At 35.1% G+C, this 27,137-nt stretch overlaps 1 protein-coding gene across 7 annotated transcripts in view; it reads right to left on the bottom strand.

Annotated features, from left to right (window-relative positions):
- The window catches only part of LOC149793030 (uncharacterized), a 200,174-nt gene that overhangs the window by 39,714 nt on the left and 133,323 nt on the right, over window positions 1-27,137 (bottom strand). For 6 of the 7 annotated variants that reach the window (XR_016422696.1, XR_016422697.1, XM_089966912.1 and 3 more), the window contains exons 8-9: window positions 6,510-6,578; window positions 5,782-5,850 (exon numbers count right to left, since the gene is read on the bottom strand). Coding sequence is in view for 5 of the 7 variants with exons in the window: in XM_089966912.1 (XP_089823038.1) it covers window positions 5,782-5,850; window positions 6,510-6,578 (138 nt within the window). In the remaining 2 variants the exon portion in view is untranslated. Of the gene's footprint in view, window positions 1-5,781; window positions 5,851-6,509; window positions 6,579-19,451; window positions 24,491-27,137 lie in introns of those variants that run through there. The other variant, XM_089966918.1, reaches the window with a different exon arrangement.

Here is a 27,137-nt window from a genome sequence, read left to right as displayed (position 1 = left end):
TGGGGGTGGGGTGGAGGAAGGGATGAAATGTGCAAAATAATATCTTAAATATAAGAACGATAATTGATTATGTAAACGAAACAGGTCAACAATGTGCTATGGTACTTTTTGACCAAAAGACAGCTATCGACAGATTGGAAAATAACTATACCCAAAAGGTATTAGAGAAATTTGGATTTGGAATTAACTTCCAAAACTGGACTAAAATCTTGTACAATAAAATAACAGCTAGAGTACAGGTAAACGGCGCTGTGACGGATAAATTTGATATTCAAAGATCGGTGCGGCAAGGCTGCCCACTATCTATGCTATTATATGTAATAGCAATTGAAATACTAAGTATCAAAATACGGAATAACAAAAATATCGAAGGTATAAAAATATTCAATTTGAAAGAGAATTTCAAGATGCTCCAACATGCCGATGACTGTACTAACTTCATAAAATACCAAAATTCCTTTAAACACCTGCAAAAGGAATACGAATCATTTGGAAAAGCATCAGGGTCGCAAATAAATCATGATAAAACAGAAATACTAAAATTAGGGAACTGGAGGGGAAACCACCCAGGTTTTCCACCACACTTGATCAAGGTAACTGTTAAAGCTTTAGGAATCTTCTTTGGGAAAAACGAAGAAAGAGAAAACCACAAAAATATACACAAAAAAATCAAAGAGAATATCGAAATCTGGGCACTAACGCCATTATGCATAATGGAGCGTGCACAAGTAGCAAAAACATACATGTATTCTAACATGAACTATATAATAAACTCAGTAGATTTAAAAAAATAAAAATTTAGATAAGATAGATAAGGAAATTATAAACTATATATGGAACTTCAAGACCTATTACGTCCAAAAATCAACATTATATAGAGCTAGAACAAAAGGGGGCTTAGCCTTATCATGCCCCATTAAAAAAAAATATACAAATATTATAAACAGATTCAAAAGACTACCGACAATACCAAAAAGTCCATGGGAAGCCCTATACGTATATTGGTAAGGCTTCACCTTAAGGAACAGACAAGATATTTATAAAAATAACAAATTATGCAAAAAGTTAGAAGTACCTAGACATTTCAGACAAACAAAAGAACTTTTATGCAAATTTAGGGACAAAACGGAACTCTTGGAAAAGGACATACCTAAGACATATGACTGGATTAGGGAATATGAAGTAAAAAAATAAAAGAAACAAAGTAGAGGAGAAAAACATTCATATAGATTGGGATAGAGTGTAGAGGCACTGGGCCAATATCGGATCAGTTAAAATACAAAGTCTCATATTTACATATTTGCATAATGCATGGCTAACAGGCGAGACTGCCTTGAGAAGAAGGATGATTCGCACAATAATCAAATGCCCAATGTGTAAAACATCCAACTTCACCAAATATCATGCCATCGCACAATGTGAAAGAAGGAAGGATGACCAGATTAAACTGATTATAGAGATATGTAAAAAAAAGAGATATCAAAGGAAACATTCTATATTTGGACGGGAATTTCGACAAAAAAACAATAATTAAGATAACAGATTACATTACAATAACAATGATGGCCTGTGGCCAGATAATAACAATTAAAAAGTAACTAAAATAGGCCATCATAACCGATAGAATTATTTAAAATTCAAAAATTATGGACTAATTAAAGTCAGTAAAAATCACTTGATATTTCTCAAAAATTAAATATAAAATGGATTTACCCCTCAAAAAAACAACAACAACAAACAAACATATAAATGTAATATGCCGTTAAACACTAATAAATTTGCACGTGTTTATATAACAAATACCAAACAAGGAGTAGGGGTAAGAAAGGGGCCTTGGTATAGCGCTCATTACGAGCGCTAACGCAAACGCGGGCTAAGACCTCGTTCCCATCCTGATGTCCTGGGAGGTGGCTAATATATCGTTAAACACTTATTAATTTGCATGTGTTTATATATAAATATCAAACAATCCTTAGGGAATATTCTCCTTACCTTTAAATAGATAAAAGGACAGGGTACCTGTATGGTGAAAGTAAGAGGTAATGACGTCATGGGGCTATATCACATGGCGCCACGCGAAGTGGAAAGGCCCATAAAAGAGCCTAAGAAAAACACCCCATATGGAACACTAGTACATGCAAAACACAAAACAAACACAACACCTTTCCTTTACGTCTCTCTCTCTCTCTCTCTCTCTCTCTCTCTCTCTCTCTCAACTATACAGCTCCCGTACTGTATAGTTGACTAACATAAATTGGAATTTTGGCCACAATAAATAACAGAGGGGGCCAAAACTCGAGTCGGGTGAAATACGACAACTAAATAAAGTATGGACCCTCACTCGAGTACAGCCCGCCTCATTTAAAAATTATGCGATAAGCGACACATATAAGCACGCACATAAAACACTAGGCTTTTTTCTATTGAAAATAGTACACCGCTCAGTTGCCCTTTCAAAAATGATTAATAAAGTGTATTAAAAGAAAAATAAAAACTAGTACTAAGGCAAACTAGTGAAATTTGATTGATATGCTGTCTCAACACGGAAACTAATATAGCACTCACACACATATCAATACACATATAGCAAACACGAGACTAAGGAGACCTCTAGCAAAGGTCACAAACACGAACTAGGGAAGCGAATTCGAGCTAGGTGAAAGAAACTTGGCTCGGATGAACGCCCCTATAGATAACACTAGGAAATATAAATACCCCATCAAAAATTTAAAATAATTAAATCTTTGATTGAAAATTCTTTTTATGAAAATAAAACAAACAACATAGATGGGGGATACACTTACACATAAAACACTTTTCACTTTTTTTGGAAATGGAGGTGGGGGGCATCTGGCATCTGCCTGGTGCCCAAAAAAAGCATAATACCAAAATGCTCGATATCGTATGTGTGAGTGTCTTTGTCTCTCTCGAAATGTTTTTGCATGGTGTGTTCTCAAAGATGGAGTCACCTTAAGTTACTATGTTTTTGTTATATATTTGTCGTTGTTGTTGTTGTTTGATTTTAGAACAACTACGTCAGGCACAGAAGAAGACAACAAGGGTTTCTTTTTAAAAAAGTCGTTCTGAGCGCGTGGACACCTTGACTGAGATGACTGGTCTCAGATGACTAGACTGAGATAAGAAAAGTAAGGTTTGCAAAACAGCTAGATTTCTCTGTCGCATGGGTGAGAAATAGTCTGCACATGTGAGATAGCCATTTGGAGACTCCACAATCCCACAATAATGAGCATGATAATGTGAAACTGAAATCATCATGCCTATGACTAGAAAGGGCTAAATGTGAAGCAAACTGATGTATGCCAACAAGTATGAAACTCAGTTTATAAAGGAATGATTGAACAACTATACAGACATGTGTTGGTGCATATCGACAAAGCCCATTGCAAGAGTCATAGTTTGCAAATTACAAATCACAAATTACCTACAAATTACAACTGACAAATATGATTTACCTTGTACTGATTCATAGGACCGGTGCTATTCAATAAATGTACAAATGCTAGGAAGAACAAAGGTGTGCAATAATGAGCATCAAGGGAGGGGAGATAACAAGAAAGGAGTCTCCCCACAAAACTAATATAAAACCAGGAAAGTGAAGTCAAAAAAACAATAACAAAACAAAATATCGTTAAATGCGGCTAAACCATTGTGTTTCACCATTCAAGGATGTGGCTATAACACAACTTAATCCCAAGCAATACAGATAAACTATTGTTGTTCACCTTCCCTTTTTTAACATTATTTATATTTCCCATGCGTGGATGGCGGACGGTTTCATATATCATCGTTTGTACTTGCATTTGTTCCAAAGCTATATATATGTTGTTGGAAACAAGACATTTATCACTGCAAATCGCTACTCTCGTTCTTCCTGGCTAGGCTATACAAATTGTTCAGTTTTGTAGTTGTACCTAAATCATGCATGCTGTAACCCGCCAGTTTCATCTAAAACGTAAATATGTTTCTCTTTAGTTTTTCAAATGTTCCTTCGTGTGTGGAATGTTGAAAGCGTTTCTTGTTTTGTCTGTCGTACAAAAACTAATATTATTGGGCAGAATTTTGTTTTTAAATAGCTGTCTTAAACTTGACCACACATCTGTTTGCTATTATTTCAGGCTGAGGTATGGAGTGACTGTGCTGTTTGTTTATTTGCTTGGGTTTTCTTTTTTATTGTTTTATTTTTTGGGGGAGGCTTTCAAACTTATTTCTGTACAGTTTTACTTAACGTCTTTACATATCTGGATCGCAGACATACAGATAAACACTGCAATTATTTGATGGACATTTAAGACACCTCATGTTAAACGGTGCATGAATAAATCACATCAATTTAGAAAGAATGTATGAGTTAATCGCAAATGTGACAATCTCGCTATTTTCATAAATATTATAATATAAACTACCACCATATCCTCGTTCCAGTTTAGGTCATCCGAAATGTTCCCATTATGGTCACTATGAGTTTTACGGCCCAAGTTAGGTGTTTATTTCAGCTCCAAGCTATTTGATCTTTTTCAGACTGGACCCTTCCGAACAAGACTATTTTAGCTTTTTCAGACTTGACCATTCCGAACAAGACTATTTTAGCTTTTTCAGACCGGACCATCTCGAATTAGACTATTTAGCATTTTCAGACTGGACCCTTCCAAAATACATCAGTTCTGATCTTGCAGAAAACATGCCCATCTTTATGGCAGAGAAGTTCCCATCTTCCCATTCATAGTGACGTACGTCATTCTCAGTTGGGTTATGATTCAAATGTAATAATCTACTACACAGTTGTATGAGAGTGACACAATATTTTGTAATCATCTCAGTATGCTTCAGGCGTGTACATATATTGCCGTTTAGGCTTACGTATGACTGAGAATCTCTGGAATTACAAATTACCGTAAATGTTCAGTTGGTTTAAATATGGTGAAAACAAGCACAATTAAAACTATATATATATATATATATATATATATATATATATATATATATATATATATATATATATATATATATATATATAGCACATTTAATGAAATATGATATAATGAAGTACTTTTTAGGTCCAAAGACACTTTGTATCAATGAGTTTTTCTGCCTATTCTAAAGGTTTAGTTCATATGCACTAGTCTTAAAAGCCTAAGAAAACTACATTATCCCATCTTATCCAGTATTATTTGGTAGGAAGCGGTGCAAATGCAACTTTCTCCAACTAAAGCATTATCTCGATTAAAACCTTAATGAAGGGTAAATATTGGTAGGCAATTCTTTTCTCCCAAGGTTGAAACACTCCAAGCCTATAATACGTGACGATATTACAGACACTGAAATGCCAAATATCGCAACACATGAGGTCTTCCTCAGACTTTAATATCGTTATAAGATGGAGCACATCTTTCAAAACGTAGTATTGCAATCAGCTAACAAAACTTTAAAAAAAATTATCAAACAGATGTTTACATATTACCCTGATAAAAAACTTATTCCGTCTTTGTAAGATTAAGATTTTTAATACTGATGTTTTGTGAAAAATCATCGAAACACTATCAAATAATATACTTTTTTTTCAAACGGTATTTATTTGAACTTTAAAACATTTCGGTACAGTGTTCCTGTCTTTTTATAAGTCAAGTCAGGCGCACGATGACAACTAGGTAGGAATCCGATTTTGTGGTACATATTTTATCAAATAATTTGTTTTGGCAAGAGAGGCCATTGGCATTAGAGTCCAATGGAGAAGAAATGCTCGTATCTAGTTCCAAAACTTACCATCAACTGCTGGTTTATCTTTGCGTTGCCCCTGCCTCCTTTTCGATTTCGAGGCTCTCCGAACCAAATCTGCAAAAGAATTAGGAAGAATTAATCCACAGTATTTCATATGTACTTATATGAATTTATAGAAATATTATTTTAAATACATTGAAAAGACTTGTATGCAAACACATATTTAAGCCTGAAGAAATAAATAAAAACCCTTCACAGGCTTTAAAATAATAATAATAGAATAAATTAAACAAGGTTTCGAAAGTGTCAATATAATGATACGATTTAGAAAATGATGCATACAAATTGAAAACAACTATTTCTGGTGTCCTAAAGTCATGTTTTAAAAATGTGTAAATGTATTAATACAATGTACAAAGAATCTTGGTTCAAGTTCTCGTGATTCACGAATAACTTGTTAGAACAGTTAAAATCTTGGAGCATATAAACTATTTCGTAATTTCTGTTTTTCAAATGTTACATATCCTTTATTATGAACAGCTGAAACCGATATGGTATATGGACCTCTTCACTTTTCCGTATATATATATATATACATATATTAGTTTAGTTATATGTGGGTTCTTTATGCATAGCTGTTCATATATTTATATAATTCAAGTCATAACATCTAGGTAGGAATCCGATTTTGTTGTAAATATATTATCTAATAATTTTCTTTAGCATAATAGACGAATGGAAAAGAAATACTCTTATCTTGTTCCAAAAGTTACCATCAACTACAGGTTTATCTTTGCGTTGCATCTGCCTCCCTTTCTTTTTCGAGGCTCTCCGAATCAAATCTGCAAAAACATTAGGAAAAACTAAATCCACAGTATTTCAGTATCGCATATTTACTTACGTGAATTCAAAGGAAAATTAGGTAGTGGGCAGGAATAAATTGTTTTATCAAAGGTATGTCTATATCGTTAGCTTGAAATTTGATTTGGTAATTTCGTCATCATGGAAATATGGCTATGTTGCGGATACAGCTTAAAAAGCATGATAATGGAAAATTGCTTGAAGAATGATCAAATACAAATACATCTGCAACATAATATCGTATTATATTCATGTCCACGGATACTGTCTTAATTTATTCATTTAAACGGACACTGTCTTTAATCTATTCATGTCCACGGATACTGTCTTAATTTATTCATTTTAACGGACACTGTCTTAATCTATTCATGTCCACCTATATTATCTTAATATATTCATGTCCACGGATGTTATCTTAATCTATTTATGTTTACGACTACTGTCCTAATATATTCATGTCCACGGACACTGTCGTAATCTGTTCATGTCCACGGATACTGTCGTAATCTATTGAGGTCCACGGATACTGTCTTAACCTATTCATGTCCACGGATACATTCTTAATCTATTTATGTCCTCGGACACCGTCTTAATATATTCATGTCCATGGATACTGTCTTAATGTATTCATGTCCTCGGATACTGTCTTAACCTATTCATGTCCACGGATACTGTTTTAATATATTCATTTCAACGGATACTGTTTTAAACTATTCATGTTAACCGATACTGTAGTAATCTATTCATGTCCACGGATACTGTCTTATTCTGTGTAGGTCCAAGGATACTGTCTTAATATATTCATGTCCATGGATACTGTCTTAATATCTTAATGTCCTCGGATACTGTCTTAATCTATTCATATCCGGGGATCCGATTTCACTTACTTAATGAAAACGTTAAGGAATAATCTACTCTTCCCAAATTCAAGATTCGTCACTATATGTGAGCAAGCTTCCAGTGGGTTGTTGTTTCTTCCTTTATTTTCCAGTTTATTCCTGTATCAAATTTAGAAGTCGTAAACAATACTAACTAAAATAACTTTTGTATATAGTCATCTAAATTATCAATGACAGCCATCCATGATGATCAATTAACAATGCAACAATCCAAACAGAATATTTGAATGTAAAAAAAAAATTCTCACCATATTTCGTACATAATACGACTGAATTTGGATTCTATTATTACAATTGTTTATTTTGTTGGTCTGTCTATACTGTTATCGGTTAAAATCTGTTTATTTTCTCGCTAGGTTTGTCTACGCTTAGTTTGGAAACTTCTTTCTTCTTTCTTCCTTTCCTAGTGAATATGTTACTACTTTTTAGTGGTATTGTTTTGTTAATGATACATTACAGTATTAGTAAGACTGTTCGTTATGGCCATACCATAGGTAATATACGTACAACACACATACACACACACACGTTTCTACATTTTTCAGTATATCAGCCTATATAAATTTGTAACAGTATACAGATCTAACTCAATTCTAGACAGTATAGTAGCCTTACTCAATTTCAGCCAGTAAAACAAAACTTAATAAATTACTGATATAATAGTAGCCTAACAAATTTTTGACGGTATAAAAACCTAACTGGATTTGTCTAACTAAATTTGTGAGACACTATAGAAACTTAACCAACCTTGTCATAGTAGTAGAGTGTAACTAAATTAATGACGGTGTAGTATCAGTATTGCAATATCACTAAATTTATGACAGTATAGTGGAGTATATCAATATAACTACATTTACGACAGTATAGTACAGCATATCAATATAACTACATTTACGACAGTATAGTACAGCATATCAATATAACTACATTTACGACAGTATAGTACAGCATATCAATATAACTACATTTACGACAGTATAGTGGAGTATATCAATATAACTACATTTATGACAGTATAGTGGAGTATATCAATATAACTACATTTACGACAGTATAGTGGAGTATATCAATATAACTACATTTATGACAGTATAGTGGAGTATATCAATATAACTACATTTACGACAGTATAGTATAGTATATCAATATAACTACATTTACGACAGTATAGTACAGCATATCAATATAACTACATTTACGACAGTATAGTACAGCATATCAATATAACTACATTTACGACAGTATAGTACAGCATATCAATATAACTACATTTACGACAGTATAGTACAGCATATCAATATAACTACATTTACGACTGTATAGTACAGCATATCAATATAACTACATTTATGACTGTATAGTACAGCATATCAATATAACTACATTTACGACAGCATAGTACAGCATATCAATATAACTACATTTACGACAGTATAGTACAGCATATCAATATAACTACATTTACGACAGTATAGTACAGCATATCAATATAACTACATTTACGACAGTATAGTACAACATATCAATATAACTAAATTTACGACAGTAAATCAGCCAACTAGACTTGAACCCAATATAGCAATTTAACTACATGTGTAATAATTTAACAACTTCCTAATCAAATTATTGATAATATAACAACTTAAATACATTTTTGAGTATAGGAACCAACATGTGAAACCACATAACCTAACTAAATTCTTTACAGTATAGAAACCTTACTCAATTTCAGACAGTATAACAAAACTTGATAAATTGATAAATGCACATAAACAAGTTTCATGTTAGTTTTCTCTTCAATGCTTCGTGCTTATTACTGGAGCACTATTTATTTATTTCTGTCTTTTAGGAGTATCATATTTTGTCTATGAAAAATTGAAAACGTTATCTGTTTAAACTGTATTAGCAGCTGCATCGCTAAGCGCTCAGCATTAAAAAGTTAGTGTTAGAACTGGTCGGCCTGGTGTCAGGCTACAGTGACTTGGTGAGACATGATTCTAAATGTCTGCAACACGATGCCTCAGTGCTAGACATCACTATAAGTTGCCACACTGCAGACATTGTATCGATATGACTAAAACATGTTTGAAGCTGTATTAAAAATCGAAATCATACACACACGTATCTTTGTTGAAGAACATTCGAGATCATTTTCTTTTAATTCAGTCAAAGTTGCTGTAAAATGTTCGCTGGTGAACTTTACTGGGGTGGATAGATCGGTGAATGCTACCTCACCATAGTAGAAACAATCCCGAAGAGGTTTTTCATCTGTTGATGCGGATAACGCTTGAGCGTTTCACATGCACGTGCGATGATTTCAAGCAGACCTCGCGTTTGCCGTGGTACATCAGACCAATTTCAACTTGACCCTTAATAAAATTATCTAACAGTTCACACGAGGGTTCGGTAACATTACCACTACTTTGAAGATGATGTTCCTCGACAAGTCGAGCAAAATTTTTTTTATTCATGTTAACATCCGCTGACAGCTGATCTAACACCCCCTCGGTAAATTCTGAAACCACATCACCGCGGTCAGAATCCATTTACTTACGTATCATGACAAAATCTAATCTTAAACACAAACAGAAAATATGGTTTAGTGGCCATTCGGATAAACTTTGAGTGCTTGGAACTGAATTTCATCTCAGGCAACTAATGATGCAGCTGTGTAAAAATTTAAATTATCACTGTCTGGACTCTGCATACGTGATATAAGTGGCAATAACTAAGACCAAGATATCGCTTATCGTGTATCATCACTCCCGTTCGACTCCATGTAACTTTACTTCCAGTTATGATAAACAAGTATGATCCGGACTTGCGCATCTTTAAGATGTCACGTTTAGGCATATCATAGCCACTTTCAGAACTATATCAAGTTGACCATTTGCTATGGTTAAAGCATCAGTTTGTTCTTCTCCTTCCTTTATTTAATAATCCCTTAATTGTGCTCCAAAACGTTATTACGCGTGATTGTGCGGGCACGCCAGCGATTTTATTTTGTTTTGTCTTGTTTCAATCTTGGCTGTGCCATCATGATCTTTGATAAACACAATCGACACACCACTGTCTCTGATTATACCGTTTTCAGTGATGTCAACCAAATTCTTCGCAACAGAGCCTTTCAATTTGTAAATGATATATTGAATGTCCGCATTAGCTGTTTTATGTTTACTAGTCTGATCTTCAAAAATCACAAGCTCACCAGGATCAACACCAACAACAACACGACTAGCAAACTGCTCAGATCTACATCACCACCGTGGCGTTTGGAAGAGTAACATCCGTAAATGTTAACAGATATATTATATAATATTAAGTATACTTGAATCTGAAATCAATAAGTGCTCGCGAGGTCGGTGAACGCTTAAGTGCACACAATGCTTCAATGACAAGATGACCGCAAATGTGACCATCTAACCGTGTTTCTACTAGCATTGTAAAACATATTAACGGTATTCATCTGTGCCTATTTAAGCAATTAACTTCAACTGGCGGCGCAAGTCCATAGGAGTCAGAATACAGACGATGTTGAGGTGTCAACACGTATTATACCCAATGAGTGCAAGGGGCCTGTTGTTGAATCCAGGTTGACTATAACATTTTCGCGTGTGCTTGGCACCATCGATACAAGTTCATCTCAAATAAAAACACAAAAAATTTTTTTTATTAATTTTGCCATCGCGAGTAAATCAAGATTGGTGGATGGAAGGGTTAACGGCGTGATCTTCTGCGACGGGGACTCGAAGACATTTTCCCCAGGATAATCGATGATTAGTGTCTGGTAATCGAATGCCTTTTCTTCTAATGCGCCCACAAACCGCCTCTATCAGTGCCATTCCTAACGCAGTTCCGACAGCCCCTAACGCTTCAGTTTTTACAACCGCTGAAACCGCTGCTGCCAACAGTGCTTGAATGGCCGCAATGAATGAAAATATTCCACTTTTCTTTTACATTTATGTAACCTCTGACTTTGATCATTTTAATGTCACTGTGCTTGGCCGCATTAAGCTGAGTGAGCTGTGTTTGGGTCAACCATACGGGGACATTTTCAGTCACGTTTGCCGAACAAAGTGTTAATCTGACCCCACAATTGTTTTTTTATTGTATTTTTTATTTTCGCATGTAGATTTTCAGTACGACCGACCCAACCTTCGTGATATGACATTATTATTTAAATACGTAACAGGTTTAATTATGAATCTGAGAAAATTCTACAAATTTTGCACATGTGCATCGATCACCCTCATTCGACCTCAAGCACCATCCAAAAACAGTGTCTTATCAGAAATACCACAGCATAGCATTTGTAATTAACACGACCTACTTGTACTTGAAAATGCATTACGGATTACCTCAACAAATCCATGTGTTCCAGTGAAAAGTAATAAATTGAGTATATTGTCATAAAGTCATGTTGGAAAATCTGAAAATAAGTGTCACTGTGTTGAATGTTTTTCCATATACGACCAGTAGGGCACAACGCTCACTTTGCTACTAATCAACATACCGTATATACCATACGAAACTCTGTTTGTACGTGCATTTGACAAGGTTTCTGAAACATATCAACGAAATCTAATTAATATCTCATACGCATAGGCAAATTGACATAATCCAACTTCTTCTTATAAGCTCAAGAACTGTACAGACTAACATCAAAAATGTACTGCCCAGAGCAATTTACAGCTAACAACTAGTGTACCATTCAATCAAAGAATAGAGACAGTGTACGTGACAGAAATTTGTTCGCTCACTGTAGGACAAATATGGTCTGAAACAATAACTATTGACGATTGTCACGCCAGGATCCACTATAACTTCTTTTGATGTTGAATCATTAAACCAAGACGGGTATAATTATTCTACTCTTCTAATTCGGACGGACCAAGAATAAAAGATTTTCTTTCACCTAACCTGACCTAGCCACTTCAACAATGCCGAACGAACTATAACGTTTATAGCTGGTCCACCCTTGGGTTATAGTTGAGCTGGTCTTAGAGTTGGGTTATAATGGGACTAGCCTTATTGTCTGAGAATAGTTGAACTAGCCTTATAGCTGGGTTATAGCGGGACTAGCCCCATTGATGGGTTATAGTTTAACTACCTTATAGGTGGGTAATACTGGGACTAGCCCTATAGGTGGGTAGTAGTGGGACTAGCATAAGTGGGTAATAGTGGGACTTGCATTATAGGTGGGTAATAGTGGGACTAGCATTATATGTGGGTAATAGTGGGACTTGCAGTATAGGTGGGTAATAGTGGGATTTGCATTATAGGTGGGTAATAGTGGGTCTAGCCTTATAAGTGGGTAATAGTGGGACTTGCTATATAAATAGATTAATAATAATAATAATAATAATAATACAGCGCTTTCCAATATTACATAACACATAATAGCATATGATAACAAGATTATAAAAACAAGCCCCATCAAAATACAAAACCAAAGAAGGCTGACAATAATTAAGGAAGTAACAACTGCTAGGTCTCTACGTCTATTCTTGTAGTCCAAGAGGGTGAGTTTGAAGAGCACCCTTTTGTGAGATCATAGTGTCCTTTTGTCTACTATTTACAGACAATTCGATCCGTTCATACTGTGAACAGCTATGTCGTTAGGTAATAGTGGGACTAGCGTATTGTCATTCCTGTACATGTTTATTGATAATCATCAAGTGCTATAACTACGCAACCTGATCTCTTTGGCCGCGTTAACATGTTTTTACTTCAAACAATATGAGGGATACAAAATACTTTTCAAATAAAGGAAAAATGTTACATTTAAAAGTTAGAATCTGTTTAACTACCTACCGCTAACTTGTGAAGAATGTATAGTCCATTGCATTCAAATATTTAAAAGTATTATCTGTACTAAATTTAAAACAACTCCACCGTAATATTGATGTTTTCGTCAAGTTATTAAAGAAAGCCAATGAACTTTACAAGCAATATATAAAAAGCGTGCAAGAAAATAAAGGAACAACAAGGCGCTACCTACACACATAATACAGACTGGCATAATGGCTCATTGATGGTAGGACTATTTCATACAAAAAAAACAATCCGTAAACAAATAAAAAGAGATTTTTCTATAAGACGTAGCCAGGGTTGTAAATAATTTAAAATGTTTGAAGATAACAGTATCCAGAACCAATATAGCCGTATCCAGAATCAATATAGCAGTATCCAGAACCAATATAGCAGTATCCAGAACCAAATACAGCCGTATCCAGAATCAATATAGCCGTATCCAGAATCAATATAGCAGTATCCAGAACCAATATAGCCGTATCCAGAATCAATATGGCAGTATCCAGAACCAATATAGCAGTATCCAGAACCAACATAGCAGTATTCAGAACCAATATAGCCGTATCCAGAATCAATATAGCCGTATCCAGAAAAAATATAGCAGTATCCAGAACCAATATAGCCGTATCCAGAATCAATATAGCAGCATCCAGAACCAATATAGCAGTATTCAGAACCAATACAGCAGTATCCAGAACCAATATAGCAGATATATCAGTAGTTTTGTAACTCTCATTCTAGCACAGACACGGGTTTCACGCAATATTCGATTTGTATCTTTCCATCGTTATTGTAGGTACTTCATAACTGACAGTGAGCACTTCATAACTGTCACCGGATCTCTATATTTTACTAACGGCAACTGCAAACATCAGTCTCTAATTATAGGTATAAAAGTGCTTAAAACATCATGATGAACGAATTAGCAACATTATAACAGATAATGCTGCTCAACAGCAATGAGTCTCGTATAACCCAAATTTTCTCACATTGAATGTGACATGTCATGGCACAATTATGTTCTGAAATTACGAACTAGTTACTATTCTTTATTAATTAAGCTATTAAAGTGGACGATTTAATGCAAAACGTACAGCCTTCTTGTTCTCCATGTTCGGTTGTCATTTGTAAGCATAGTATAGTGTCCAGAAAGCCTGTGGTAAATTATTACAAAGTAGAATGATGACTAGCATGTTGCTATGGTAAATTCTTATCAAGAAGCTCCGTGATTTGCATGTTGCCATAGTAAATTCATACCAAGAAGCCCCAATTATTTGAAGTTTGCCATGGTAAATTATTACCAAGAAGCCCCATTGTCTTGAAGTTTGCCATGGTAAATTATTAGCAAGAAGCCCCAATGTCTTGATGTTTGCCATGGTAAATTATTAGCAGGAAGCCCCATTGTCTTGATGTTTGCCATGGTAAATTATTACCAAGAAGCCCCATTGTCTTGAAGTTTGCCATGGTAAATTATTAGCAAGAAGCCCCAATGTCTTGAAGTTTGCCATGGTAAATTATTACTAAGAATCCCCATTGTCTTGAAGTTTGCAATGGTAAATTATTAGCAAGAAGCCCCAATGTCTTGAAGTTTGCCATGGTAAATTATTAGCAAGAAGCCCCAATGTCTTGAAGTTTGCCATGGTAAATTATTAGCAAGAAGCCCCAATGTCTTGAAGTTTGCAATGGTAAATTATTAGCAGTAAGCCCCACTGTCTTGAAGTTTGCCATGGTAAATTATTAGCAAGAAGCCCCAATGTCTTGAAGTTTGCCATGGTAAATTATTAGCAGTAAGCCCCACTGTCTTGAAGTTTGCCATGGTAAATTATTAGCAGGAAGCCCCAATGTCTTGAAGTTTGCAATGGTAAATTATTAACAGGAAGCCCCAATGTCTTGAAGTTTGCAATGGTAAATTATTAACAGGAAGCCCCAATGTCTTGAAGTTTGCAATGGTAAATTATTACCAAGTAACCCGTTGACTTGCATGTTGTCAGTTTGTAAAAATGCACTCGCACCTTTGCTTGGTGTTCAGATTATATCTAGCCATTATACAAATGCATATGGTCTGTCTTGTACACAACCCTGAGAAACACAGGCTTCACCGTTTTGAAATAATGAATTCTTGCTACATGAATGATCAATTGTTAGTAATTATAACAAATATCTGAATTGATGCAGTTTACTAATCAATTAGCATCTCACTACATCCTCAAAGTTGTGCATGTACAAGAAATTCCGAACCTACCCTGCTCATCTGCCAACGCCACCAGCTTAAGCCTTTGTTTCTCCTCTGTCATAACAGGGCACATATTTTCCATATTACACAAACCACAGACGTTAAACCTGACAGTACGCCAGGACAAACCTTTTGAACCAACTAATCGTGGTTTTCTTTGAAAAGCAGCCAAACAAACAAAAAATGAGTTTTCATGTCCAGTTTTTTTTTTGCGTCATTGTTCAATATATAAAATTGTAAGCATTGAAGATGAACGCACCTTACTTAATAAAATGTCATATTCTTCGAGGCAAACGTATTTTCGAGACTGATTATTGTACATGAAACGATGTCCCTAAAACGAGTGAAAATGGAAAAAAAAAGAATTTACGAGGGGTTGCGTTGAAAAAGGTTATTAATCTACGCGTTTCGTAACAGAATGGTATCATGCCGCACTTTTTTACAAAGGGAGGCTAGTATGTCCCACTTTTTACAAAGGGAGGTTATCCTGCTCCACGTTTTGGAAGGGAGGTTATTATAGTCCACTGGAAATGTACGTGTTTAATTGCACAATTGTAAAGATAACAGTTTGCAAAATATACAGTAAACTAAAACCAAACAACAAAACACCAACGATAGCAACGCCGTCTAAAATTATAAATATTGTATCTGCAAAGGGGTCTCTTTACAGGACGAGTCAAAGACTCGCGTGATTGCTGCTAGAAATCAATTGTTTTCCCTTTTTTCAAGGACATTTCTATATCAGCCATTATCAACTTAAGTCCTAATAAAACGCCAAAACTAAACAAATTTTCCTCAAATAAATGAATCACCAGAATATATCCCAACTTCACATTTGCATGACAACCTCACAACTGCATGGTTTCTCCTTGTTCGGTTTCCGTAACGTAGCACCAGTACTTAATTACCTTAAAATACAGATCACCACGCAAATACTTGACAAAGGGAACTATTTTCCTGCTCTTATCCCTGGGTCAGTCCAGTCACGATTATAAACCTGACTTCACCTCTATCATTCCACCATATTTGCCATCATATCAACAATAAAACGTGTCTCCAGATAATGGAACAATCCCTTCTAAATTATTACACTGTAAAACAAAATATCAGTCCCTATCACAAATATTTCACGTGGAGATACAGAATCAATCAACATCTTTAGATTTACATAGGAACCACTTGGCTCCTGTACACTTAACCGGCTCTGACCTGAACTCACAATGAAACTAAACCATGACATTATAAAATCTCATTAACACTGCACTCTGTCACGTTTGCTCCCAGATATTGGTTAATTACTTGGGTTGAGGAATATTTCTCAAACACCGACTTCCAATAATCAAAGTTAAATGCTAAAATACAATCCATCTATAAACTAGAGACGTCAATTAAAATAGCACATACACTAGATTTACTACACAAGTTTCTATCTAATGCAAAACACGGTTTTAATAAAGCTCTAAACTGTAGACTGGTCACCATATGACGTAATGATATGATATAAAAATAAAAACAATCACTCATTGGCGTAATAGTAATAGTAATCAAAGCAAATGAACAATAACTGCGATGATATTAACTGAAAAATGAAATGCAAGTAGACCAGTCTATGACTTTGAAAGCTCTAAACTGTAGACTGGTCGCCATATGACGTAATGATATGATATAAAAATAAAAACAATCACTCATTGGCGTAATAGTAATAGTAATCAAAGCAAATGAACAATAACTGCGATGATATTAACTGAAAGCTACATTGTCATGAAATGCAAGTAGACCAGTCTATGACTTTGACATCATGTACTGTTTGTAATTGAAAAGTTGTATGGCTTACCGTTTACCTTATATAAAACAAACAATAGGACGTTGATAAAAAATATATTCATTCGAGCTTACTCAAAATACAGTCCGTATGTGGAAATACAAACTATACATACATTACATACATACATACATACATACATACATACATACATACATACATACATACATACATTGAAAGAAAGAGAAAGAAATAACATTGTTACAGAAACTAAAACAGCATGTGCAGAAAATTCTTTATTTTCGCTGCATAAAAGTGGTGTACAAAACGGCAAATTAGACAATAAATTTGACACGTGTCGCAATCATATTTGCCACAAATATTCGGATAATCTGAACGATGAATATGTAACAATAATGAACTGGGTAAAGTGGTGAGTTCCTGATTCGACACGGTGATGTATATTTCTTATTTGATACGCATTGTAATGTTAAGGAACGTGTAATGGGTTTACTTTTTTTCTGAAATGATCCTCATTGTCTGTAGCCAGACAAATTACATTCTACACAGTAATTCGCGTATTGCTTTCCTTCTGTTGTTTAATTTAAAGTGCTCTCCCAATACAAATTTAATTTCTCAAACATGCTGGGTTTAAGAACTGTTATCTTCTACTTCAATAGAAGAATCGAGTTAATAACCCAAGCACAAAACGCATAAATTGTGAAGCTCTAACCAAAATAATGATGTGAACTAAATTCATCCAGAAAAAAAGCTAGATAAAGATAAAAGAATTACATGTCTAATACGAGATCTTTTCTCTATTAATAAATTGAACGAGTTTTGAAGCAAGCTCTCAGTTTAAAAGCGCCATACTGCGTGGCGACATCTAGGTAATTATGTGACTGCAGGAATATCGTATATATATATATATATATATATATATATATATATATATATATATATATATATATGATAAAATTATTTACTTTAAAAGAGAACGTAGTGGAATCAAGTAATAATAATAGTAATAATAATAATATTAATAATAATAATAACAGTAATAATAATAATAATTTTGTGTCACTGGCGGAGAATGGGCTTAAACAGGAAATTCACAAATGCAAATTATACCAATTAATTTGCTAGAAATATAGATATCACCACAACAACAAAACTGTAAAAAGTTATAGAATATGTGTAAGCCCATTTTTATTCCTCTATGGTATTTTTTGCTTTTTGTTTTAAATAATATTAGAAGCACATGGCCATCACTGAGGATGTCATCACATCGATTGTGATTGTCAACTACTAATTACGTTTTTTTCTTCTTTTTCATGCATTGGCTAATGGACAAAAATTATGTCTGAACGGTTAAGCATACAGCTTGATTTGCATTTAAATGGCAAACATTGTGTCTGAATGGTTAAGAGTCCGGTTTGATCTGCATTTGAATGGCATACATTGTGTATGAATGGTTAAGCGTACGGTTTGATCTGTGCTTTAATGTCATACATTGTGTCTGAATGGTCAATCATACAACGTGACTTGCACTTTGATGGCACATACATATCTGAATGGTTAGGCATTCAATTTGATTTGAGCAAGAAGGTTTATTTGTAGCCAAACCAAAATCCTAGTAACACTTTAAAATCATGAAGAATGTCCTTCTACGTTGTATCACGGAATTTAAACACCAAACAGTTTCTTGACAAAATTGTTCAAGAATGTTGAAACAATTGTAAGGGGGTAAATTAATTTTCAGAGCGAAATTCAACAACATTTTTAAATTTTGTACAGAACTGAAAAAAATATTTTCAAAATCTTATACACACACACACACACACACACACACACACACACACACACACATACATACATACATACATACATATATATATATATATATATATATATATATATATATATATATATATATATATATATATATATATATATTAATATATATATATATATATATATATATATATATATATATATATATATATATATATATATATTATATATATATATATATATATATATATATATATATATATATATATATATATATATATATATATATATATATATATATATATATATATATATATATATATATATAATATAATATAAAACAATAGTAGCAAACTACGAACACACAAACACACGTTCACGCAAAGAAGTTATAATAATCTGAATCTAACAAAAAAAAAAACATTTTCAGTATCTACACGTTTTCAAATATAATGCATTAATATTTGACGTATGATTTACAAAGAGTGATAAAACAAGAGGCCCACATGGGTCTGATATCGTTCACCTGGTTTGCATAACGCAACAGTTGACCGTTTCACTAAGCAGGCTAATGTAGTCCTGAAAATACACATGCTATATAAACTATGTTCCAAATTTTACATCAGCATGACTTATTGGCTTGTAACTATTTAACCATATCCTGATACAATTCTTTCTAAACACGAAGGCATAATCAATAGGCAAAGTTATCCTTTCTTAATCGATGTCACCCAATATATGCTGCTGATGAAAAATAAGCAGATCAAAATATGCCTTGGTAATACGCTCAGTCAATCAGATCACCTCAGTAATACGCATCGATCTCTCTCATGACTAGAAACCTCGAAGATCCTGGTGTTATACGCATGTAATCCAAGCTTGATCATTTTCAGATTACAATATGGCTACCAGAGTGGTAACAATCTCAGTCATCAGCTGCAACATTGTGTCATCAACATGTGTGTATCTTTCTCATTTTCAAACTCATCCAAGATCTTGATTATTTAAGCTTCCAGAACAGTAAAATAAAGCTCCACTAATCAAATGCAAGATCTCCTCAATAATATGCCTGGATCTCAATGACCGATGAACCCCTACCAGATCTTGATGATTTATGCGTCGCTCTCGCTCACAACCGACACGCTCGAATATCCTAATAAGTGAAGTAATTATTCCAAGCTTGGACAAAATCAGATTGAACAACGGCCTCCAGAGTGATAACACCCTCAGCCAATCATGTTCAAATTTACAACACTAATTAATATGCGTGGGTCTTGCTCATTTTTAAACCTCAGCCAGTCATATGCAAACGGTTATAATAATAAAGTACGGATCTTACTCATTTAAAACCTTGAGTTAATCATATGCAAAGTTACATCAATAATATGCGTGGATCTTGCTTATTTTTAAACTCGTCCAAGATACTGATGATATAAACCAATGTTTCAAGTTCGATCAAAATCAGCAATGTTGCTTCCAATGGTAACAAGCTCAGACGGTCAGATCAACGCAATAATATATCGTGCATCTCATTCACAAACAAACTTGTATAAGATCTGTGATCCAAACCGATCTTCCAAATTTGATCAAACGGAAAACAATTCACGCACCCACCCACCCACCACCCGTGGTAACAAAATCGGACAATCAGATGCAAGATCACTCTGTTAATCAATCTAATTTCAATCAGATCTCAACTGTTCTACGTGCAGTTCTGACTGCAACCGCTAATGGGCCATGTTCACAATCACTAATGTTATTAGCCAATCAGAAGAAGTATAATATCTTCACATTTAGGAAACTGAGCAGTGTGACTGAAGAGCATCAACGCATGCCGAATAATTTGATTCACTTTCACATTTAAGAATGCTGCATTTCCACTTGGTAACTCAAAGGTCACCACAACATGACCCCTAAGTGGTCGCTGTCAGATCTTCACGTACGACAGTTGGAAATCCGATTGTAATCAGATTGCTCTATAAAAATGCACTGATCTCACACAGTGTTGAACCCATCTGGTATCTTGATAATATAAACTTATATTCCAAGTTGGATCACAACAGGATGAGAAATATGGCATCTAAATTTGTAACATTATCAGTCTATCAGATGCAAAGTTATCTAACTAATATGCATAGATCTTGCTCATCATGGAATTCATCCGAGATCTAATGATATAATGATATAAGCATACATTCCAAGTTTGATCAATATTGGAAGAGAACTATAACATACAGAGTGATAACAAGGCTAGCCAGTCAGGTGAAAGATCGCCTCATAAATACACATACAGCTTGTATATTATCAAGTTCATCTGATATTTTGATTATATAAACACATGGCGTAAGTTTGATGGAAATCGGGTAAAAAATATGAACTCTAGTGTAGTCACAAGCAAGTGCTGACGGACGGGCGCACGGTGGACGCAGAAGCATGCAATAAGCCCCATGGCCTTGTGTGCAGGTGAGCGAAAATTTGAAATATTGCAAGCACCTAGCAAAACAATCAACAAAATTAAAATACCCTTCATTAGTGAGCGAAATATTAGTTACATTTATTTAGTATCCTTTTACAATACAACTATAAAATGACTACTGTATGACATTGTTCAAAAACTGTACTCAAAGTGTTTTCTTTTACTTGTAAAGAATGTACTACACAACTTAAAATCCATTGTTGCTAGAGTGAAATTGATTGTCTCTTTGATTACCAATCAGTATAATCATCCAACTAAAATCAAGGAAATCAAAACATAAATTGCAGTATTTCGGACAAAAATGTATCGAAATATATAGTGTGGCTAAAATCACCATACATATAATTTTATATGTTTTAAATCAATTAAAGCTCACTTTATGTACAGTAAAGCAGAAAATAATATAAAGGCCTACCAATGCCTCTGAACACGAAAAAAATGGAACTAATGTTAAAAGAACCATTTTTATTCCCACTAAATGTCTGCAGTTTAGCCTAGTGGCGCTGAGTGGCAGCGTATCATAGCAAGTTGCTAAAGACTGGTGAAAACTGCGCTCTGGTTTGAATACTATCCTCGTGAAATCTGTACAAATATCAGGAAAAGATGTACACATTTGTTGGATGCCTGTTTTGCATGGATTAAATATAAATATATTCGACTCCAATTTCGAACAGTCAGTATAATTCTAGATTCAGCCAATATAGCTCAAGATTCAAGTACCCATAATTCATTTGTATGGATGAGTGTCAATTTTATTTTTTTTTAGGGCAAATTACGACTTTATAGAATCATAAATTCGTACATCAAGACATGGGTCCTATACTCTACACAGAATGAATGTTAGTCGCTGGATTTTGGAAGCACACGAATATGTGTAGCCCACGAAAAATAATACATTCACAGTATTTCATGTCATTATTCCTGAAATAATTAGTTCTCTTTATCGATGTCACATAGTTCAAAAAGTTAATCAACGTCGTTTGCATAAGTTTTGTCTTGTTCGAGTGAGCGACACTTCAATGCTGCATGAAGCGCTCTCTCAACAGAACCATAATATGCCCATAGCGCGGAAAGAAATCTATAAGCCTGTGGCTTGTTGTAACGGTCACATATGATTTCAAACTGCGGCATCAATTCCCTGAATTTCATCACACTCCTTTTCTCTAACAGCAAACCATACAGGCGCATGAACATCTGATACAGTATCGTGTTTACATTCATAGCTTTGGCTTCTTTATCTGACATACTATCAGTGGGTTTATGTTGGCCCCCTTCCTCAAACGTAAATATCCCCTTTTCTGGCAGGTATATGTTTCTCAGGAAAAAAGACAATGAAACAGTCACAGCTTTGTCGAGACCTAATCTGAAAAACAGGTCAGTCGCATGGTTAGCAAAGTATACACATTGCTTTCCGCCTGCACATATTTCTGGAACATGCAACTTCCCTATAATCGGCACGATTTTATGACCAAATAAGGCTGCAATTGATACTGTTTTCTGATTACTACAAACATCCTTTGTCAAGCATGTGCCCTGTTTATCGTCGATGAAAAAAGCAAAGCTCCACCGTAATGAGATACTGAGTTTTGTAACAACCTGCTGAAAGAAACTGCTGAAATTCAGGTGCTGGTTAAATCGCGAAGCGACTTCATATGACCGGAGAGTCAAATATTCCGCTTCAGTATAGCAACTTTTGTCAACAAACTGTTTCACTTTATCGGATATGGAGGGAAGAATGAGATCATTAAAAGATCTTCCCATATTACCATCTGCAAAGAACTTGGATAAGTCTGCTGTAACCCTATTATATGTGCTCATTAGGTTGGGATAAGAGTTTTCAAATTGCTCAATCAATAAGTAGGCCTGTTTCAGCAAATTGTGGCGTATTGTTGTTATTTTCTCTACCCAGCACGAGATATTTCTCTGTGGAATCCGATCGACCATGTTGAAATGTGCAACAAAGTAATCAGGTACAAACATTCTCCGAAGACCGATTTCGAGTCTTTCGGTCAGATATAAGATACACGTAGCAGGATTGTTTTCCCATATCTCAGAGTGAATTTCCTCACAAGCATAGTAGAATGTGGCTCTAAAGAAAGGAGATTGTATAATTTCATCTTTGAAATGGCTTTGAAGGTAAAGTTTCCACAACCTGTAACAGGCTTTCTGATGATGGGATAAACACTGCGACAGCACGATTTTCTCGGCTGCATGGAATGTGAACAACCATAGCGTATCATCGTTTCGTGTTTTATCTGGAATGACTCTGCATCCATTGAAAATTATCTTCTCAAAAATGACTTGATTGGGCCATCCCTTTGTTCTAGATCTACGCACATACTCCACAGCTTCTGGTGGCCATTGACATGGAAATGAAATGTATGGTGGCTCTTCCTCCTTCCCCCGTCCCTTTGTATACATTTCTACATGCTTGAGCAAAGCTACATCCGTAATATCATCCTTTGAAAGCTTTCCCCAAACAGATGGATTTGTAGGTCGCAGTCTCACCAAGGGAAAAGTGCAACCAGATCTGATGACTATCAAGTCAACGTCCCCGTAGTCTTGACCTGATTCGTGTACAAACGTATCCTTCATGGAATATTCAAATGCAAACTTAGGTTTCATTCTATTGCTGGCATTCTCCTTATTGCTGCAACTAAACAAATCTGAAAAATGGGTGTTCCATTGAGGAACTGGAAGGAGGTCAAGCATGAATTCTTCCTTGCCAAACACATTAAAAGAATATGAAGACCATTCTAAATCGCTGAATGATACAAGTCGCTCGATCGTAGACATTAGTTCAGGCCTCACTAGTAAGGGTAGAAGCTCCTGACAGAGATAATTCATATGTAGCAACGGAACACCGCTCGTGAGATCAACGGAGAAGTCATCTTTTAGAACGAGCTCGTGTTCATCTGAAACAGACGAAAAAGATAACTGCTACAAACCTAACACATACACACGACAGCGAGTGCTTTAAATTCATCAACATACGTTGTTCAGCCGTTATAGTAAGTAGTGTACACAGTTTTATCTGGAACTTCAGAGATAACACATTGATTAAATAACAATGAATATGGAAACAAAGCTAAAGAAGTTTAAAAACATCAACTGCAATATCAAACTTCTAACAGTTGTAATAAATCAGCCATGAGCGCCATTGTGTCGGGTCATTTATATGTCATAAAAAGACTGTGAGACATTTACATGAATGGTATTGCGAATCCAAGCGATACATTTTCGCCCGATATTCGCTCTTCCTTGATGCACAGCACTTGGTTGATAAAAGTTTGCGAACTCTGTATTTAACATGTTTTAGATATGCATACTAAGTATCGACCATGTAACAATTACAGTTGGTAATTCTAGCAGAGTATCGACACTGTAACACCTAAAGTTGGCAATTCTAGCAGTGTATTGACCATGTAACAAAGTTGGTTATTCTAGCTGTGTATCGACAATGTAGCAATTGAAGTTGGTAACTGTAGCAGTGTATCGACAATGAAACAAGTAAAGTTGGTGATTCACACAGCGTGTATGTCTCATGCATAATGTTGTTGGATAACATTTTGGCTGCAAATAAAAATGTTTATATGATGTCAAGATATGGGTATTCAATATTTAAAATTTGTAGAATAGTAGAAAGAATTAAACGTGTGAGTAAAATGATTAACTCCGCGATCATCGTCATATCTTTATTAGGATATTATGCAATAAAATCCTATGTTTTGAGCACAAAGCCACGCTACATTACGTATTTTACATTATTCAATGTTACGATTGCAACGATAAAATTAAGCAGATTTCCTTTTTTAAAGCGTAAAAATACAGGACCTGCAATTTTCTTGCTCTCGCTTTAAATAAATTATCTTTGCAAAGGTATAGTATATATTGTACAAGGTAAGAAATTATTTAATTATCAGTATCATAAAGTCAACATTTAACAGGATCTTATCGTACTATGAATCGAAAATAATCTTGAAAAAGTTCAATTAAAGTTCAAAAGAATTAAATGTTATTCATCATTCAACAAGATACTGGTCTGCCGCCAGGGGCCCCGAGTGGCCGAGTGGTAGTAAGCGCTCTCCGTTACGGATCCCTGCCATCTCACCTCTTTCTGCATGGGTTCGAGTCTCGGGTGCGGCTAATGTAGGTATATGAGAAAGTTTGCCAGTAGCTTCTCGTGGGTCGGTGGTTCTTTCTGGGGTTATACCGGGTTCTTCCTCTACCATTATTACTGGCCGCCATGTATAGTAGTATATCGTGTGCTGAAAAATGGTGTTAAACCCTACAACAACTAAAACTACAACGCCCACAGTCCTGACGTGTCAAAATGGCGTTTCCAGAACTCCTTCGAATAATTCACAGTATTTATAAAATTATGATATAGTCTAATGAGCACGTTCAATTTCCACTGAAGTGTGTGTGTGTGTGTGTGTGTGTGTGTGTGTGTGTGTGATTTGGATTTTAACGTAGCTTTAACAATTTTCAGTCATATCGCTACGATGTCTGCAGTGTGACAGTTTATAGTGATGTCTAGCACTGGGGTATCATGTTGCAGACACACAGCATGATGTCCCACCCAGTCACATTATCCTGACACCAGGCCGACCAGTCCTAACCTCTTAATGCTAAGCGAGGCACCTGTTAGTACCATTTTTGTAAGTCTTTGGTATGACTCGGCCGGGGATCGAACCCACGACCTTCCGCATCCGAGGCGTACGCTCTAACCACAAGGCCAACTGAATCCTAACAAACGTCTTTCCTCCCAAATACTACCTAAACACAACATAAAATACGTCATTAGACTCGATGCTACAACAAGAACATTAGAAGTAAGAATAACTAAAACTGTTGTTGTTGTTGTTGTTCTAGGGTTGAACGCCATTTTTCAGCACAAGATAGGTTATACATGGCGGCCAGTATAGCTGGTGGAGGAAGAACCCAGGGAAGAACCACCGACCCACGAGAAGCTACTGGCAGGCTTTCCCACGTACCCACGTTAGCCGAGCATTGAACTCGAACCTACGCAGACAGAGGTGAAATGGCAGTGATCCGGAACGGTGAGCGCTTTAGACCACTCGGCCACTCGGGGCCCCAACTAAAACTGAAGAGCTACAAATACTTGTATATTAACAAAAAGGGCAGAAAATGCACTTTGCTGTTACTACCTACTTTATAAATCGCGAATTTCCAAAATCGATTAACTCAACTGATTTAACCCATCCAATGGCAATTAACACAATTCTTCAAAGATACCACCATACCGACATGTCTAATGGGAAAAAGCCCGATATTTCGTCAACATATTTACAATTAATTTTATTACTAGTAACTGTAAACACGTACCTACGCGTCTATTTCTAGATACTATGCAATTTTCACGTTCTTAATATCTTACAATAGAACCTGTGAATGTACGAAATTCCGACATACGATAATCAATACAATTCACAGCCATGAATAAAATGTACATAAATTTGTGTTCCGAACTTCGATGTTGTATTCTTGCAACATCAAACTCTACTTCAACAACCTGATTCTTTTTTTCCATTTAATTGA

The sequence above is a fragment of the Sinohyriopsis cumingii genome, chromosome 8 (assembly GCF_028554795.1).
Source record: "Sinohyriopsis cumingii isolate HCF-2022 chromosome 8, ASM2855479v2, whole genome shotgun sequence".
Classification (NCBI taxonomy): Eukaryota; Metazoa; Mollusca; class Bivalvia; order Unionida; family Unionidae; genus Sinohyriopsis; species Sinohyriopsis cumingii.
The sequence above is the reverse complement of the archived record's forward strand: the minus strand, read 5'-3'. Positions and strand labels throughout refer to the sequence as shown.